The 21,329-nt window shown below is 34.7% G+C and overlaps 2 protein-coding genes across 2 annotated transcripts in view; both read left to right on the top strand.

Moving 5' to 3' along the window:
* LOC143625907 (large ribosomal subunit protein eL6-like) overlaps nt 1-21,329 on the top strand; it is an 87,559-nt gene that overhangs the window by 52,919 nt on the left and 13,311 nt on the right. The gene's annotated exons all lie outside the window — the stretch shown is intronic.
* LOC143625801 (WUSCHEL-related homeobox 9-like) lies at nt 5,091-7,375 on the top strand. Its single transcript, XM_077096042.1, has 3 exons — nt 5,091-5,378; nt 5,649-6,419; nt 7,050-7,375. Exons 1-3 carry the CDS (start codon nt 5,234-5,236, stop codon nt 7,319-7,321), a joined length of 1,188 nt encoding a protein of 395 aa, XP_076952157.1. The 5' UTR covers nt 5,091-5,233; the 3' UTR covers nt 7,322-7,375.

Genomic DNA, 21,329 nt, shown 5'->3' on the forward strand with positions numbered 1-21,329 from the left:
GGATTGGTTTCTTTGTTATAAGATTTTCCTTTTATCAATTTTTGGGTATGTAGATTAATAAGAAACAGGGGTACATGAATGTAAATTAATATAGTAATGCTAAAATATATCTTAATCAACTCCTTGGTATTCATATCAAAGTTTGCTTTTCTATTGTCGTAGAAAACCAAACATACATACATTATCTTGAGGCATAATGAAACCAAATTTATAGGTTTTGAAACCTCATGAAGTTTTTGACAGTCAATCAGTCATATACGAACTATGGTTGTTTTTTATTAGTGTTCAGGCAAGCTAGAAACAATACACAACTTTCTTAATTAAGTAGAAATGAAAATTTCTCACACATTGAAACAAATACGCTCAAACATACCGTTAAAATATGCAACGTCAATTCATTATCAAACACGTACGTATATTTGTTATAAGTTTTTCTCATCTCAATTCTCATGATAAGTATTTTTTATTTGTGCTTGAGCATGCAATTGGGCTTGGAGCTAGTGATCCAGGAGATTATGAATGTTTTAAAGGCATCCTTCACATTCGATACAAATACAGAAATGCACACGTGGCTCGCTTGTTACGGTCATTGTTCCACCCATCGTCAAACCCATCATCAACCTGAATTATGGAACCAATTCCAGAGAAGAGATTGGGATTTGGTCTAGAGAGATTTTAACCTTTCGCTTCGTCTGTATCAGAGTATTCGTTATATTGATGAATCTCTTGTTCTTTAGAGTCTTTTGAGTATAAAATCATTGTGTCGATTGTATAGGTTATAAGTTTTGATTCTTGTTGTTGATTTCCTAATTCTAGTTTATTTTGATCTGTTTTCTTGGCGTAAACAACACTGATTTGGGAATATTAATAATGCTAAGATTCTCGTTATGTGACACCCACATAAAAACTGATATCCTTTTTTTTTTCAGATTTAAATATCCGATCAGATAATGTAAAGTAGTTTGAAATATGAAAAAGAAAAAAGAAGAAGAAGAAAAAAAAGTGACATGATCAAGCATTCAAGCCGTCCACGATGATCTACCGCAAATTCAGCAAAGTTACCATTTAAAATGCATGTGTTTATTGGTGGTTTTGGCGGTCTACGTACAGAAACATGCTTCCAACCGCCAACACTCCACTTTATGTGGCTTACCAATTTGGTTAAGATAAAGTGTGTTGACTATATGATATTCATCATATAAATCTTTAATATGTCTTAAATGCATCTTATTTTTCATGTTTGCAAAGAAAAAAAAAAATTTCCTTATCGGTATTTTTAGCTACTTGAAATTTTAATTATTGTAGTTAAAATTTTGTTGGTACCTAAAATTTTAACTATTGTAGTTAAAATTTTTTGTGGCAAGTCAAGTCGCATAACAAAAAGGCAATGCAATAATAAACATATGTTATTAAAAACATACAAAATCAACTGAAACACATAATAAGAAACTTATAATTTATAGTTTGTTATTTACATGTTTTGAAATAGATCCATTACATCTTCATATGCAATATTTACAAAGAACATACTTTTTTATAAAGTCAATGAAATAATTAACAAATATTAGGTGTGTTCGAAATACTCGTGCTATATGCTCTACGCAAAACACGAAAAAGAATAGTATTGGTTGAACCCCACACCGGCCTCATAGTACCTCCGCTGATGATTATATATATAAAAATTTGTGATGAATATAATTGATTCTAGTTATTGTGACTCGGCTTGTGACAAATATTTAAATAGGTTATATAGTATATACACTTAACTAATAGCGTATCATGTTATCCTTGTATGGTTTATTCTGCATATAACAGATGCATTCATCAATGTTTTTATACAATAAGTAACTATTTTAACCCCCCCCCCCCAACCGGCCTCGTAGTACCTCAGCTAAAGATTATATATATAAATATTTGTGATGAATATAATTGATTTTAGTTATTGTGACTCTGTTTGTGACAAGTATTTAAATAGGTTATATAGTAGATATACTTAACTAATAGCGTATCATGTTATCCTTGTATGGTTATTTCTGCATATAACAGATACATTCATCAATGTTTTTATATAATGAGTAACTTTAAAAGCTGGCCCGTTAAAAAATTAATGAAACTCAAATACTTATCTAAATGGGTCAAAAAGGCAAAAATAACTTTAGTGCGACTCGTGGTCTCATGGCATAATAGTTTCATGATATATTGAGCAAGGTCCTTTGACATCAATTTGAAAATTATATCACATGGATCACCATTAAAAAACAAATAAATCTACCCGGTACGCTTTTAATTTTAAACACAATTCACATAACATGTTTACTAACTATACACAGTCCCACAATAATATCTCTTAGAACATAATGAACTTAATTAATTCATGAGCATTCACTAAAATTCTATCATTTTGAAGGCCAGATAATTAACCTCATTTTGATGACTCAAAAGTTTCCACCAATTCGTAAACCTTTGACTCCTTATGACCACCAAAAAGTCAAACTAGCCATAAGTTTAAATTTTGGGCATAATTGCATAACCACTAATTATATAGTAACTTTTACTATAAAATCTAAACACACTCATAGTATCATACCAGTTACTTATTAAAGGATATGAACTACCTCTTTGCTTGAAAAAGCGTTATATACTTAGATTGTGTTACGTACTAATTGCATACTTAGTTTCCAATACTTTAAATACATTAGTAAAGATGTATTAAATATCTTATAACAAAAACTTAGTCAATCCACACATCCAAACACCATTTTGGCATTTGAAGCCTAAAATGGGATAAAAACACCCTAGCTTTTTTAACCATATCACCAATTTTCAATCCTCAAGTTAAAACCTTTATCCAATCATATTTCCTGGCATCTCAAGATCCTAACATATTGTTTTTATCTTCAACCACATAAAGCCATGGATATCCTTAAAACTGAAAAGTAAAAGGGCAAACATGGAAAATTGCAATCCAGTTAACACACCCGTTGACATGGCTGGATAACTTGGTGCTAATGCCGACACCTTAATCGATGACCTAACTGCTTAACGTAGCTTGCCATGGACATATTAAACGTTCACCAGTCCAAATATATCATATGTTGTGCAACAAATTTGCATGCCCATGCATGCTCAAGCACGGGTTATCTAAATGCTTAATAATGGATTCTAAGGTATCTCAAAAGCACTTTGTCTATGGGACTCTACGTGCACGAAAGTCCGATTTCTACACTTGTATCAAATGCGAATGCGGATTAGGCATTTGGGCGAGATGTTCGGATACCCACTATCAACATCTGGTTATTGTGTTTACCTCGGCAACAATCTAATCTCTTGGTCATCCAAAAGCCAGATAAAAAGTTTATGCTCAAGCGCCGAGGCCAAGCACCGCAGTGTAGCTAACATTGTGCGTAGCTGTATATGTTAGCTTCAGAACCTTTATAATGTCGAGTTATTGTGATTATGTAAGTGTCATTTACGTGTCCAAAGTTCGATTCAACAACTTACAAAACACATCGAGATTAATATTCATTTCATTTATGAAAAAGTTATTCAAAACCAGATTCAAGTGCTACATGTTCCTTCCCATTATAGAATTGTGAACATCTTCACAAAAGGGTTATACCACGGGTCCTATTCATCGATGATTTTTGATCCGGCCTAAATATTATTCTTCGTCCTTCTTAGACTGAGAGGGCATGTATATTAGAATAGATCATATTTTAAAAAATGTCATAAAGAAAATTTTGTATGGCCTATATCTTTGTAAGTTGGGTGATTAGTTGGCATCCTTGTAATCTATGCATGCAATTGATCAATGAGAAGAAAGGCATCAAAGCCTTCTATTAGTTTGTAACCCAAAGTTATTACACAAGTTTGAATTTGAGGATTCTTCTCCAATCTCCATGATCATGTTTCCTTCCCGAGATGGATTTGTTGGTTCCATTTCGGATCAACATCTTGGTTCAATTCACGACCAAGAAAACATTTGAATTCGAATTTGAATTCTATAACTTATGTATATATGTTTTTTTAATTGTAATGAAAAGAAGGTACAAATGAACAAAGATGTAATGTGAAATAAATTTCTTCCCTCGAATCAATCCATGAAGAAACCCTCTTAATTATTACTTTGCCCGAAATAACCCCAACTAGCAATAAATCCCCAACAACCACTTTTGCACTCAAACCCTACCATGTCTGATTGACTTTCAAATGCCCCCCTATTTATTCTTTGCCACCAACGACTGCCTTATTTCATTAGAATATGTGCAACTCAATGTTGTAAACAATATATGACTCATCTTCTTCTATCTCTCTCCCACACACACATTAACTCTCCCTCTCTCTCTCTCTCCAACCACAAAACACCAAAGATAAACACCAAAGGAGGCAAGATCATCAGACCATGACTATGAGGTTGTGAAAATCAAAGAGCAACTCATGACTATGTGTGTGTTGTATATGAATATCATATATATAGTAATATACAATCTTCTTTGATAAAGATTTTTGTTGAGAGTCCAAACTTGCTCTTGCTTCCTTATTATTATTATTATTATTATTATTATTATTATTATTATTATTATTATTATTATTATTATTATTATTATTATTATTATTATTATTATCTTTGTGTTGCTTTCTATGGGAACCCTTATTTGTAAAAATGAATGATCTTCATGTTCAATAAGCTACTCTTTTCTTTTTCACAACAAAGCAATAATATTATATAAACGTTAGCTAAAAAGCAGCATAAAATATTCTGAGATAAGGGTCTAGGGATGCTACTCAATCTGTTGCATCCTAGAAATTTGTTAAACATGTTCTTATGGGATCACAGGTGATTCTTGTTTTAGGGTTACTTGTGTTTTCTATGATTAATTATATAATAAACATATATACATGTATCATGTATGTATACTTATTGATTCTTGTTTGTTTATGAATCTATCTATAAATAAATATATTTATTTATTTTTCTAATTTATATAAGGGAAATATTAATTGAAACTGAACTGAATGCAGGGTTAGGTGAGGAGTTTATGGCTATAAGAAGAGATGTTTTGTTTGCCTAGACCTTTCACTCTTGTTCACTAAACCAAAAAAGCAGAAAGAACAAAGAAAGCAAAGCAAAAGATTACCTTTCTGTCTCTGACTTGCTAAGTGTCCTACAATTTCATTCATCATCAATCATTCAAATCATAATCATAAACAGTAGAAGTCATAACTAGCTTGCATGGCTTCATCTAATAGGCATTGGCCTAGTATGTTCAAATCCAAGCCCACTTGCAACACTCGTCACCACCACCAATGGCACTCTAATGACTCCAACAATCTCCTTTCTTCTGCTTCAGCCTGCCACCGATCTCCTTACTCCTCAGGTATTAGCTCATCTAACCCTATTTTCATTTTCTTGCTTGTTGCACGCGCACTCGGATAAAGGGTTTTGTTAAACGTACTTCATCCTCTTTTTATACATTTACCGAACCCTTTTAGTTTTTTTTTTATTAACGGACAAATTTTACTCTTACTTTACTTTACACTATTCAACCCTTTTAGATAATCTTGGTGAATAAAGTTTATATTTTGTTAGACATGCAAACATGTTTTAAAACGTTGGAAAAGAAACTTAGTCATGTTCAAAATGGCAGGATGTGAAGAAAGAAGCCCTGAGCCAAAGCCAAGATGGAACCCGAAACCCGAACAAATCCGGATCCTTGAATCCATATTCAACTCCGGAATGGTAAACCCTCCAAGAGAAGAAATAAGGAAAATCCGAGCACAACTACAAGAATACGGACAAGTTGGTGATGCCAATGTTTTCTACTGGTTTCAAAACAGGAAATCTAGAAGCAAACACAAAAGCCGCCAACTTCAAAAACCTCAAAACCACCAATCTCCAGCCACCACCACCACCAAGACCACAACCCCATCTTCATCTTCCTCATCTGAAAAATCATACTCTAAGTCCATTGACTTCCTTTTAAACTCCCCCACCGCTTCAGTAAACCAAAACTTTAGCGGCGGAGTTAGTGGTGGTTACGGTAATACTGGTTACCGTAACCACCAACTCACTGAGTTCTCTGCTGAACAATCCTTTTGTTTCCCCACAGTTCATCAACCACCGCCGCCAACTACATCCACTAGTGCCAGTTTCACTCAAGGGTTTAGTTTTACAGAGTTTGGGAATAATGATGAGGCAGTTGGGAGTGGGAGTGGGTCTGAAATGTTGTTGACTGATTTGTTGATGATGAATCAACAAAGCGTGAGGAAGATGAATAATAACAAAGGTGTTGAAGAGAAATGTGTGAAAGTTTCTAGCTACAATTTTACACCACCACTTCCTGCTGCTACTACTACTAGTGTTGTTCCCTCTAATCCTACTACAACTAATGTTCCATCAACCTTAGGTGAAATTCAAGGTACCTTTAATTTGTTTTTGTTTCTGTTCGTGATCAAATAATTAAATTATATATTTATTTGCATACACACACAAAAAACATATAGTGTTCATTTTTATTTTAGTTTAAGAAAAAAGTAAAATATAAAAGATGGTTAAAATGTAAGTTTATTATTCTTTTAATTATAAAACCATGATGTGTGTAAGTCATATTAGGGTATATATAGTACCTTTAGATGATGATCTTGTGTACGTAGATAAATCATAAGTGTTATAATTTTAATAAAATTTAATTATATGAAAATATCAGTTTGATTGTTTGTAATATGTACATTTGTATTTAATAAAGATATTGATGAAAAATAAAGTATTTAAATGTTTTGTAATGAAGGGACTCACTATTCTAAAATTCAACCTTGGAAGCTGGTCCTAGTTGCATGTTTATGACCATTTGTTTAATCAAAATTTCAGAGTGCTCGTTAATAAGAATTTTTGCACTTATTATGTGAGAGAATTTCATGTACATGTATATAATATCCAATTTCATATGCAGTTTTAACATTTTAAATTACGTATAATTAATGATCATTGTTGTCTGGTTGATGATATATGGGTAAAATGAAGAACTGAGTAATGGTGGTTGAAGGTGCAGGTGTTGTGGAACCAATGCCAGCAGGGAAGTCGACTGTATTCATCAATGATGTAGCGTTTGAGGTAGCGCTTGGTCCGTTTAACGTTCGGGAGGCGTTCGGTGATGATGCTGTGCTGATCCACTCTTATGGGCAGCCTGTGGTGACAAATGAGTGGGGTGTAACCCTTCAGTCTCTCCAGCATGGTGCATTTTATTATCTGGTCCGTCCATTCTCATATGGTCAATCCAGCACCATTGATTTGGTACATATGTTTCTTCCATTTGTGTCTTAGAAACCCTAGCTAATTTCTACATGTTACATTACATGTTCTCATCATGTTTAATATTTTTATTTTGTTTTATTTTATTACGTACTATAGGGTAATATGTGACAGCCTTTACTCAACTCTGATATTATATAATATATTACTCAAATACTATTTTGGGTGATATTGCAGATTTAGAAGCTAAAGAGATGGTGAAATAGTTTTGAAGACATGTTGAAGAAGAGATGGTGAAATAGTTATCTTAGGTTTCGACTTGGATCTAGAAAATATGTAAGGATTGAGTTGTAATGTATCATTAATGCCTGTCAAAACTTACGCTTAGTTTGTGGTTTATGTTGGTAATATTATGTTATAGATATGGACAATGGCAAGGGCAACTTTTATTTTGTTATATATATGAAAGTAATTTAATTTCTATTTTGCTGATTATTTGTGAATACATTTTCTAGTATAGTATCATAGTGCATGTTAGTTATGTATATTCATGATGGCAGATGGACTTAATAAAGTACGTTTACGATGGATGATGTGTTTACAATATCTATGAATCTATGATGTGTAGCAAACACGATTTGCATGTATGATGCATAAGAGAGAAGATAAACTTGTGTACATGTAAAGATGCCAGGACGGTATCAATTTTCTTGTTAGCATTTCATCTTAATTTTTAGGGTTTTATGCCTTCTCATCACGAATTATATATATTAGGATATTCTTTCAAATATAACATATGTTACGGTTTTTCAATGGCACACAAGAATTTTGAATGCCGACTTTTGAGTCTTTTTAAAATGATCAGAAAAGATCAATTTATACATGTTATATTTAAAATATAAATTAAAATTGTTGATAAACTGACTGTTAAATTCGATTAAGTACTTTAGTTACCCTCTACATATATATAGATGCCAATTGAATAAAATATTTCGAGTTCCTCAGTATCTACATGCCACCAAGTTCTTGTCTTTTTTCAAAGTGAAAAAGGCATATTTCAAATCATATTCTAACTAGATCCTATGGTAATAACCACTAAAGCCTTCGTTGAGCTTAAATAGTCATTCGATCAGTTTTGTCACAATGACACATGACATGCAAGTACTGGCACATTGGCATGAAACTTGTATAGAAAAGTTGAGAAAGAAGTAAACACTTATTCAAATGCAATCTAAGACACCTATTAATTTGTTTTATCAGCCAATCAAACTAGTGAACCACCCACCGACCCACACCACCACATGCTACTCATTTTTATTATATGCTTAATTATAATTAAGAGTATTCACAAATAGCTTGGTAGTTTATTTTAATAGTTAAATATGCAGTCTTATTTGTTTTTTCTTATGAAAAGTCTGATATATAGGTTTATAAGAAAGAAGTTATTTAAAAAAATTATTATAGTCTCATAAGCGGTCTTCACAATACTCGGACTAACATTTCGTATAACTAATTGTTAAAAAATAATTAGTGAACTCTTTAAATAATAATTACAAATATAGTTTTCGCACTCACAAGACCAAAACATATATTAGTGAGTTTAAATAATAATTACAAATATAGTTTCACACTCACAAGACCATAACATATATTAGTGAGTGTGCAGGGTGGAAACAATCTTGTCTACATGGCATTGTTGTGGTGACGTGGATGCACTTTTTCATCTTTCACGTGATTATAACTCTATAGCATATAGTCTTATTGCACCGGCAAATCAAGGCGGCATGGGCATACAAAATCTGAAAGGCAACTAACATAGCCCTCTTAACTAAGCGGTGGTGACGGCATGCAACTTTAAACATAATAATGGTAAATAGTTTTTAAGAAATATTATACTAGGGATAAGATTGGGACCGTACCGGTACCGACCGGTCCCGGTCTCGAAAATCACCAGTTTTTGGTACCGGTACCGAAATCATCGTTCGGTACGTACCAAAGGTAAAAAAATCGGAAAATACCGGTATCGAAACTTAAAACTTTGGTACCGACGGTACCAAATCGGTACCGGTACCAGTACCGAATTTGCCCATCCCTATATTTATACTATATATTAAAGGAAACATACTGCTAGAGTGTTTTCTTTAATATATAGTATAATTTTGCACCTTAGTCCTTAAATTTTAGATTGTTTCAATTTAGTCCCCCAAGTTTTAAATTATTTTAGTTTTGATTCATGACATTTTTTTTTTGCTAAACTTTGTTTACTTTTCACTTTAGCATCTTAAAGTTTTCATGGTTTTAGTATGTATCTTAACATGTGTTTTCCTTCCCATATAGTTTTTTGTTATTATTTATACATTTAAGTTATTGATTCTTTGGTAATCTTTAGCATACGATATTTTAAAAACTTTAGTATGCCGTTATAACATGCTCACATTTTTATTATATGTCATGTCGTTAAAACGAAGTTATATTTGCAACAACTATTGTAAGTTCCGATAAAAACTGAGTTTTTTTTGCAATAGAATTTTTTTTTTTTGTATTGTAACCATATACCGAATGTCAGTACCACATCAACGCCATAATGAGCCAAACCAATACCAACCAAGTTCTTTTGATGGTTAGATAAACTTTTATTTTGTTGTGTCGAAGTGATATTCATTACGATGTGTTTACGTATTCGCGTTTTGAAACACCCTAATTTTTTTTATAATAATACTTATCATAATAGGTCCCAGATTACTCCAAAATATGCCACTCGTGGTGACGTATTATTTTATGAAAATATATATTGTACAAGAAAACATATATGTTTAACAACAAACTTTATTATACAAACTATTAAACACGAGAGTGTGGTTCTCTTGTCAGTCCAGTCACGTCCATGAAGCTTCAACCATCTAGGGGTGCTTTTCTTGAAAATATTTTAAAAACATATTTTTATTAGCTTTCATTAAGTAAGTACACCATTTTATAAAATATGTTTTATTTCATATGGAATTTAACACCTAAATTCCTTAGGATTTCAACACCCGAATTCCTTATATTTAGTCCTCATTATTCTTTGGGAATTTAACACCTGAATTCCTTATATTTACTCCTTATTATTCTTTGGGAATTCAACACCCGAATTCCTTATGAGCTCATTTTTAACCCATGAGGGTTATTAACTCCTCCTTTTATTTGGAGTTCAACACCCGAACTCCTTAAGATTTCAACTCCCGAAATCTTTTTATATAATATCAAAATTTTGGGGTTTTTAATTACTAAAACTCTATATTTTTATTGGGGCCTACCACCACATTTATTTCAAAACTATAGCCCCTTTTTAAGTCACCAATTCATATACTTGGAGCCATAATCTCATAAATCATTTTTCAAATAATCATATTTTTGAGTACTAAATAAGCACGTATAGCAAGCTATAAAATAACTTGATTATGGTTCCGTGTACTTACCTCTTCGTATTAGTAACTCAAGTGTAGACGACAACCCGCTATGATGGAAGCGTCTCTTTAATACACTACTTAGTTTTCTTGTTTAAAAGTTTACACTTATATAGACTAAATTTGAGTGTCATATGATGATTTATCAGACTCTTGTGCATGGAAAGCATTTATATATATAAGACATTCTTATCCATTAAGAAATCTTCTCCATTAAGAAAACTTTGTCAAGAAGATACGAGCCGACATCATTTTCTTACCCTATAAGATTTCTATTATAATACAGATATTATGGATATACATGACATCCAATTCAAATACTTACTCATTAAGGTTTTCTACAATTTTATCTTTTTCATTTTAATATTATAATACAGATATTATGGATATGCATGACATCCAATTCAAAGACTTACTCGTTAAGGTTTCTAATAATCTTATCTTCTCCATTTTAATATTATAATACAGATATTATTGATATGCATGACATCCAATTCAAAGACTTACTCATTTAATAATATTTGAATACAAGTTTCAAATATTTTATTTTTATCCACTAAACAGGATGTTACATGTTTTAATATGCGGGTCCATTGTCGAGTTCTCCGCACAAAGCGCGTCGGGAACACTAGTATGTAATTAATTGGTATTGCTTTTAGTACTATTAGGCTGAGGGGTGTGGGGGGCGCGAGAGGGGGCGCGAGTGGGGCCGCCATCCAATAATATTGTGACGTGTGGCAGAGAGAGAAACTTGATAAGATGGGTGTTGGTTGTGGTGCTCGCGCCCCGGGCCCTGGTGTGGAGGGGCGCGAGAGGGGGCGCGAGCGGTTTTTTTTTTATTTTTTTATAAATGTATTAAAAAAACGTATTATTAAAAAAACTCATAAATTATTTAAAAAAACACACATTAATATCTAAAAAAAAATTAAAGTACTAAAAAAAACATTATTCTTATTCTTCGGCTTGGTCTTCTTCGATCAACCTCTTCCGGATACGTTCATTTTGTTTTTCCATCAGCATTTGGTCGACCGGATTTAGGTTACTGAAGTCTCTTGTAAGGAAGTCCAAATCTCTCATTCTTTTTTTTTCCTTTTTGTCATTAGAGACCACCTCCATGGTTTTGTTGAATTTATTGAGGGATTCAACAAGATCGGTGATGTTTACGGCTTCCCCCTCAGCCGGTTTTTTCCCCCTGGCGTCCCTTCCCAATGGCCGCCTCCTCGGCGGTGAAGACGTTTCCTCCCCCGCAACGTTTAGGTCGAATCCAACCCGGCAATCCGACCCGGCGGAAGTGCTATACGCTCCAGACGAACTAGTTTTAGTCCGTTTCGGCCCTACTTCCGCATCAAGGTCCGGCGCCACCAGCTCAACCCACTTAGAACACCTTCTCAACCTCTCCCACACCTTTACATCGTCCCATGTCTTCACCGTCCCATACCTCCGCAGGCACTCCTGCTTCCACTCTTCGACAGTGAAATTATAAACCGCCAAATCGTCACTGCCACTTGGTCTCATACGACCGGCGTTCCTGTTGAACAGATTAGTAAACAAGCCGACAAATTTTCTGATTTCGGTCCACCGACCCGAAATCATATCGGCGTTCCGCTCTGTACTCCCAACGAGCGAATAGAACGTCTCCCTAACCTTTGTCCAAAAGACCTTCCTCTTTTGATAGTCCGCTGCAAAATGCATAAATAAATTTGTAAGTCATTTAACTTTTTTATTTAACTTTTTTATTAAAAATCATTTTTAAAAACGTTAAAACAATTACCGCAACGCCGATCCTCAGAAATGACTATCCAAGCCTGACACAGGGCTTCCTTCTCATCCGATGACCACGGAGTGGTTTTCCGTTTCGTCCTTCCAGTCGAAGCCGAACCCGACCCGTCCGTTGCAACTTGTTTTTTCCGGTGGACGCGTCTTCTTTGTCCCGCAGCTTCACCTTCTGGTTCTTGTGTCTCCGGAACAACAAAGTTAGGAGACGGTTGTATGTTGGATGGTTGAAAGCCGGATGATTGTTGCGACCCCGAATAAAACATCGGTTGGTCCGGTGCCGACCATAAATCGTCGTAACTGTAATCTGAATCTAGGTTTGGGTACCAATTTCCAGCCATGTTTTTAAAAAAAGGTTTGGAAGATGGGGTGATTTTGGGTTTTTTTGAGGTTGTGGTAAAGTATTTTATGTGATTTTGGGTGTTTTATGTGATATTGGGTTGATATTGGTTTATATAGAGAAAAAAAAATTTTTTTTAATAAACTTAAAGAGCCAACGGCTCTATTTATCCACACCCAACGGCTCTGCACGCATTCCCAAGCCACTTTACGCCCATTTTCAGCCGTGACTGGCCTTGCGCCTGCCTTGGTCTGCGTGCTCGCGCCCCTCTCGCGCCTCGGTGGTGTGGTGCTCGCGCTCCGGCGCGCGAGCGGATGGGCTCACGCGCTCCCTCTTGTGCTCCACACCCCTCAGCCTTAGTATTTATGTATTACTGTTGGTAACATATTTAATTAAATAAAAGCTTGCAAATCACATCGATCAGATCGTACCATTTTCATAAACAGAAACAACTTTCACTGTTTCACGTATGTCGGCACCCTATTTTTGCTTTCCTTTAGGATAATGCATGCTATAAAAGATTTCTTCTGCAAATCCATCCAAAATATGTCTTTCAATTCATCATTCATATATATTTTAATTTTAATTTTAATTTTAATTTAATATGTAAAATAAGGGAGCATCTACTCCAATAAATATTTTAAGACTGGATTAATCATTCTAACTTTGATTCTATCATTTTTATACAAAATAATACAGGGTCGTCTTTGAGAATTTAAATGCCTCGGCCGAGCCAAAATAGCCCATATGCCCTATAAGAAATAACGAAATATATAAGCTAATTTTTTTTAATGACGATTAATGTTGTGGATAAAAAAAAGTTTGGGCCCAATATATTTAAGATGATTAAGATTCATACATATTTTTTATAATAAATTTGGCCCCTGAAAATTACGGGCCTCTACTAAACGTCTGGCTCGCACTACCATATTTTACTTTAGCCAAGTTGTTTATCATATTACTAGAACTCCAAATCTGTTAAGAAATGATAACAATATGTATGTATGTTAATAAAACTGAGAACTCTTTTGATGAGAAAAAGCTTGTTAACTAATAATTCAGCTATATATTTTGTTAAAAGTATAGATAATGGTTAAAGTAAAATCGAATATGAATAGTATAAAAAAAAATTTTGTTTTCTATTATGTTAAAAGGATAAAAATAATTTATAAAAATCAAATAGAATTATTATTTTAAAATTTATTACAATCCTACTCATTTTCTTTTTTTTTTTCATTAAAATATTATGTTAATACGTAAATAATAGTAGCTTATATAGCTTATAAATTTATTGGTGAGAGAATCATTTCCATTATTACTTCATCTTCACAATATACCTTATCATTTTCATAATATACATTATCTTTTTCACGGTATAACCAGTTTAACCGGCCGGTACGTACCGGTTTTTAAAACATTGCTCTTCGGTCACCGGAAAATTTTCCGATTTGTCTTTTTCAATTTTTTTTCTCTTAGTTCTACTACTTTGTCAACAAAAGATTGAAATGTCAAATTACCATAACGATGTCAACTATCTGGTGGTTCCAACATGCCCTCGAAAAAGCCGTGCCCCGGCCGGGAGTCCGGGTTGCACCACCCAAGAGCCGACCATGAAAATAAACTGTTGGAGAGAAAGCTTCTGAATTTTATTTATGATCTTCATGCTTCGAATATTTTTCCTTAATATAATACAATTATGTTGATTAGCTTTAGTTCAACCTGCATCAAAGAAGAAGTGAAAATTTGGGATAGAGGCTGCAAGATCTTAAGTTCGAAGTCGATCCTAACGTGTTTTTAGCGTAGTGGACCTTAGGGGTCGAGTTTTCGTCAGAACAGGAGGTAATGGCTTGGACTACCCAGCACTGTTTGTGATCGCCAGCATATAAGGTTGTCTTTTGCCTTTAAGTCTTGAGTAGTTAGGCTTTATTTGTTGGTCGCTAATAAAATATATATAATACAAAATGTAAGTATTTATAAGTACACTTGTATAAATAGGCATTTTTATAAATACATTTGTTGTTTTAAGAAAATAAATGTGGAGGTTGGGGTGGGGTGGGGTGGGGTGGGGTGGGGTGAGGGGTAGTTACGTGCACACTGGTGGGAACAGTTTTTGATGGATTTGTCTTGAGTGAGTGATTTTGATGTATTAAGAAGACATCTCATGAACCATCACTTTGGTAATCATTATGTGCCATCACTGTCAAGTAACATCTCATATGGCCTATTTTATGTTCCAACAGCGATCCTCTCCTTCCCTCTCATATATATTTATATATCAACTCTCATCTATATTCAGGTTTACACTATAAAATTTAATCTATTTATACTATTAAAGAAAAACAGCTCTTTTATATGTCATTCAACTAGAGTAGCCAACTATAATGTCAACTAATATTATTAAACGTAACTCTATATAATTACTAACAAAGTTTTAAATTTAACTTTAAATTTTATTTATCATTATTTATATCTTATAAATTCATAAGGTATGTTATTACGTATATTATTAAATTTAACTTTTTTGTTATGTTTTTTAACTACCCGTGTATTACACAGGCTATATCCTAGTATTATATATAGTGTTAGGATAAATATAAATAATGTGAAATCATATAAATAACTATATTAATTATGTTAACACGATAATAACTATTATTAGCATGAAGCTTTTGAACTAGTGTTATAACTATTGCCCAACATTTTTTTAGTGTACTACTTTTGTTAGAAAATTATAGAGGATTAATAATTATTATAGTCATTTGTATGTTCAATAAGTCTTTCGTTGTGGCTAGTGAACGAATGAATTGAGGGATGAATTCAGCCGCCTGGCTCGCGCACACCACAACAGCCACGCTTCAGCAGTCGCCGTGAACGAATAAATTCAGCCGGCTCGTTCAAGCAAATGGAGAAAAATTGATGGTTTTGCTCGCGAATGGATGAATTTAGCGGCGCTAATGACAATAGGGTGAATTCAACGATGACGCAAATGACAAATGGTCCAGTCAACGCCATGTAACGCAATATGATAGGCTGAATTCATCTCCGTTGAATGCCCACAACACACAACCTAAGTTAATTTCATATGCACTATGATTTTATCCTTCACCGTTTTGGAAAGACAAAACCTCATCCAACACTATGGTACCACTATGCTAGGAGTAAACTTATTAAACATTTGTATATTAAATTAATCATTTGTGTCGTTCAAAGAAAAAGTAATCATTTATTAATTTTAGTTTTAGCTTGTTTATGAAAAGAGTGGTTATGTTTTTAATAACTTTTTTTAGAACGACAAACTATATTATAAAAAAGTATCTGAAAAGCAACAAGATATGACGATACATCAATGCATATCAACCCATACCAAATCATAAAAAATACAACAAAAGGAAAAACACAAAGACAAATCAAACGAACTACAACAAAAACAAGACTGATAAAACACAACTTTTGACGCATAAATACCACATAATCTTGCACTTGCAAAATTTAATCCACAGCATGTGTGTGTGGGGTATATTATGTGATACCTTATTAATATATATATATAAGTTATAAATGCCACTCAAAAAAAGTTTATATTCTTGTTGTTAAATAATCTTTGTTTTAATATAGCATATGCATGCAATCATACGGAAGCATAAAATAAATAAAAAAAACTTTACTTTTATAGATAACATATGAGTATTTTAGTGATATAAGGACTTAAATATTTCCTCTTCTAAATTTGGTCTTTAGTGTTATTTGTATCAAAAACACGCACACGAGATATGTAGGAATGCTTGTTTGTTTTATAAATTTATTTTTAGAAATCAGATATATATGGTATGTTTGGCAATAAATTTTTAAGGGCTTCAAGTTTCAAGCTTTTAAAAAAAACCCATACTCAATTAAAAACCTTATTTGGTTGGAGAAGCTTCAAACTTTTAATTTTGGAGAAAAACTCCTTTTTTAAACTCTACTACATGTTTGAGAAAAAATTAGAAACTTTTACAATTGAATTTACAATTTTGATACTTGAATTTTCATCAACTTTTTTTAATTTATATAATAGTTACATATTTTACCCTCATTCAAAACTAACTACCCTCATGACTCTTTAAAAGTCCATAACTTTTTCACTCGTTAATATTTTTTTAAACAAATTACATCATAAAAAAGAGCATTCTATTCTCTTTAATTTGAGTATGATATTGATATACTTCTTTACCGGTTATGATTAGCAACAAGTCGAGTCAGACGAGCTCGGGTCATGTGTAAGACCAAATTAGGGTCGGAACGAGTCGATGAAAAAGGGTTAGTTTACTTTGGTTCATGTCGGTACGGTTTTGAGTCGAAAGGGGCTAGCTCAAAACATGTTTCAGATTAAAACGGTGTCGGGTTGGAAAGAGTTTCAGATCAAAAGAGGTTAGTTTAAAAAATTATCTATTTGAAATTACTGTATATTTTAGCTTTGTTTCTTGATTTTCGTCACCGATTACACGCTTACTGCCTTTGCACGAAGCACACGCCTGCATTCGGGTTATGCGTGCACTAATATCAAGTGAATCACGTACCGACACTGATCATGCGGTTGATTTCAGGTTGCGCGCGCACTCCGCCGCACCGCGCTGGCACCCAATTAGTTTTATTAAAAACTCCAGTTACTCTACCAAATACCTAAATATATCTAAAAAACTCCAGCTACTCTGTCAAACACTTAAATATATCTAAAAAACTACAGCTAACAATTAACAGCTAGTTTTGCCAAATATACTTATGATCAAATAAATAGAATATATTATTATTAACGTATCAGTTTGAAAAAATAAAATAAAATTCTAATTTGTCATGTAACATATTAAATTAATTATGTGAAATTGCATATATATTTTTAGGATTATGAGTGTTTGTTATTAATTGACTCACATCGTTAACCACTTACGATGATGAAATGTTATAACAAGCCTGATTGCCTGAGACATAATTATATGCATATGTATGAAAACTGAATTTAATAGTTTATGAAGCATGGCGTAGTGTTATAATGAGTTGGACGTATAGTTAGACTGTGTGTTGTGATTTAACTAGCAAAAAAAGTTATTGCGCCGCATCTACGTCATGTCACTGCCACGTATGTAGTGAGTTTTAACTAACTCATCCTTTAACAAGCGAGTTATGGATTAGCATTAGTTTCAACTATATCTTTTTGTATAGAAAAATTGTGATTGGTTGTTAGTGAGGTGGAGTACCCCCACTTTTGAGGCCTCGTGGGTGTTTGCGTGATGGCACTGGAGCGGGCGCCGGAGGGTGGGGGGGGGGGTGCGGGACATGGCACCGAAGGTTGTTGTGGTTTGACGGGGTGAGGTGGCCATTGGTGCCCCACACCCTCCATAACGAGTAGTCTTACATACATGTTCCTAACTCGTTACAGCTATTAATCAAGCATGCAAAGTTCCATAAATGACCGTACTTGTCTAGATGCACCGTTACATAGATTTGTATCAAATCGCATCATAACAACACGCCAAACCAAGAGTAGAAAACCAGACCTACAAATTAATGAATTTAAATCACCACATCGGAATTTTAGGCTTCCCAAATGTTTTATAGGGCAACTCATTATAAGGGCTCTAAATGACATTTTATGTGTAGTTTTGTCCTTTTATATATTTTGTCATTCCAATCCAATTAACAAAACTTATAAAACACATGGAATTTCAAAATAATACATTCTAATTCTAATTTTAATTCCCATACAAATTACAATCCTAATTTCAAAACATTTCATGAACCAAACGCACCCTATATGGATTATATGGATTCCACTCCATCCAAGTTACGTATGGAGGACCACACTCCAGAGTGATAATGGTTCATTGGATTTCGCGTCAAAAATAACTTCGTCAAACCGCCCAAGTTCCGCCAATTAAACAAGGTTTAGAGTATAAATGTCTTTTCCATCTCAATCTCATAATTTGGTTAACACACACTTAGAGAACGATGCTTTGTCTGGTTCCGATTAGACCGAGTGTTATGGAATGGCTTATTTACCAAAAGTCTCGCCATATCACTGTCACGTGGGCAAAAAGACTTTCACTAATTAATATTTCAGAAGTGTGTAATGGTTTAACCAATCACTTTATTAAAATATTGTTTAATTTAAATAAATAAAAAATAAAATAAAAGTAAAAAGGCGTATGGTGTATTTTTTTATTGGTTATAAATGGTTGTTAAATAAAAACAAAATGATGGTGATGTTGGGCGCTAGTGCAATGGCGACGCGTTTGACGCCTCCATCATGGTCACACCAAACTGGGTGAACCCCCGTTACATTTGGTCTTAAATTCTACCGTACAATGTTTCATAAAAAAATTGACAAGACGTACTTCTAGAAAAAAAAATTATCACGTACTACTATATTTTCAAAATTCTAAATCATAAACCTCATATGCATCATAAAACATTCTAAACTTACAAATTCACCCCAATTCAATCAATTTCATTTCAATTTCAATTTCAATTTCAATTCCAATTCCAATTCCAATTCCAATTCCAATTCCTGCAATGTAACATCATACTGTTAATACCAAATTAACAATCAATATTATATCTTTTTATGACATATAGCTTAGGAATCTCCTTTTAGCTGCCAAGTTACACCTCATAGGATGCCACCCAACATTTAATTACCACGTCTAAACACATTTAAGTATTTAACTATGAGCTTCCCCTACATCCATAGTTATCGCATCCAAAACGCGTTAATAATATTTGAGACGGTATGTTTTCTTATGCGTGGTGAAGAGGTATGTACCCGCCTCAACACCGAGCAAGGCGGGTCAACCCACAAGATAAAGACATTATGAAGGCACAAAGCCAAAACCTATGCGCATGGCGCATACAAAACATGCTCAGGCATCATATGCCCAGGCACACATATGCTCGCGCATCACATATGCGCGCGGCGCATCAGCGCGCGGCGCATATCACATGCTCGTGCATATCACATCTGCCCAGACACACATGCTCGCGCATCACATATTCGCGCAGCGCATCAGCGCGCGGCGCATATCACATGCTCGTGCATATCACATCTGCGCATGAAATATCTGCGCGTGAGAATAAAGAGAAGACCTCGCGCATCCTCAGGATGGGCGCATATCACACGTGCGCATAATCAACCTCGTCCTTATCCAAATCAGGATTAGGGCAACCTTGATTGTGCACGTCACACAACCTTCCAGAAGGCATCTTTTTAAGGAGTAAGGATATGCTGATGTTGACAGCTGCCAAATGAAAGGTCGACAACTCAGCATGACACATGTGTTGCCAAGTGATTACAACCAACGAGAAAGCGCCAGGTGTCCCAGAGTACACGTGGCGCAGTGCGATTGGAGGAGGCCAACGAGGTTGAGCCCAATCAGTGAAAACCCTAGCATTATAAATACAGCATCAACTCCACTTTGATGACACATTCATACTCAATCATTGACAGTTACAAGCAGTGATATCACATTCAATCATATTGAATTATATTCACTCACAATCAGTTACATACAAACACACAGTCTCACAATCAGAGGGTATTCAGCTATTCAGCAATACTCTGGAGATTCCTTTACACACATTATCATCTTCTCCACAATATACTGATTCTCACGCCGGAGGGTTACCCCAAAGAGGACCCCTCTGTCCCTTTCTGAGGGGTAAGTAACGGCGCTGTTCATTTTGTAGGTGGAAGAACACAGTCCTAGAAGAACCATCGGTGAAATAGTATAATCACACCCGAGGAAAGTAGATCTGCTACCAGTGAATAGATCCACGTTTCTTCATTGGCGCCATCCACTGTTACATCGGCAATCAGATCTACACAAAAATCATTCACCATGGTTTCTGGCGTTCGTAACGTTGATCAAGCTCTGGAGGATATTGAACGTGAGGGTGTTAACGACGGACAGCAGGTTCTGAGGGTTCCGCGTGATTCTACGCGTACCACCAGCAGCCGTCCCTTCGTCACAACCCCTCACGGCCAGACTGAAACTCCTCCAGACGATCTCACGTTACAAAATATGGCCGGCGCGAAACTGAAAGGACCAATGGGTCCAGAAGAAGAAACAAATGATCCGAATGAATGGCTCATAAACGAGCAGCGGCGTCTGATGGAAAAGTACACTGAAATGGTCAAACAGAAGAAGCTAGCCGACCAAACACAAAGGCAAGCGTTTGATAAACAGACTACAAAAAGGCCGCGCGCGCCGGAAGAAGGACATTCTGTTCACACTGCACACACTGAGTTCAGTGATGAAGAAGTGCATAGCATGAGGAAGACACGGGATACTCATGCAGGAGGCTCACAGCTCCGAGCGCCTGTGAACCAGGCGCCTGGAGCCAGAGCAGATCTGGATCTGCACATGCCGTACAGCCCACCGGTCAGAGGGCAAGTGGACGTAACCACACCCTACAGACCAGCCATCCTGGTAAAACACTCAAAGTTTACTGCGCGCATCGCGCAGGCTCCCATCCAGCACAAGACCAAGAT

The sequence above is a fragment of the Bidens hawaiensis genome, unplaced genomic scaffold, assembly GCF_021521415.1.
Source record: "Bidens hawaiensis isolate Kalapana, Puna unplaced genomic scaffold, B.hawaiensis_p1.1 tig00004242_1, whole genome shotgun sequence".
Classification (NCBI taxonomy): Eukaryota; Viridiplantae; Streptophyta; class Magnoliopsida; order Asterales; family Asteraceae; genus Bidens; species Bidens hawaiensis.

Excerpts from the sequence above, each read along its gene's own strand:
- LOC143625801 (XM_077096042.1), top strand. The coding sequence starts at position 5,234 with ATGGCTTCATCTAATAGGCATTGGCCTAGTATGTTCAAATCCAAGCCC. Across the intron at positions 5,379-5,648 it reads CCGATCTCCTTACTCCTCAG|GATGTGAAGAAAGAAGCCCT; the intron begins GTATTAGCTCAT and ends TCAAAATGGCAG. Across the intron at positions 6,420-7,049 it reads AACCTTAGGTGAAATTCAAG|GTGTTGTGGAACCAATGCCA; the intron begins GTACCTTTAATT and ends TTGAAGGTGCAG.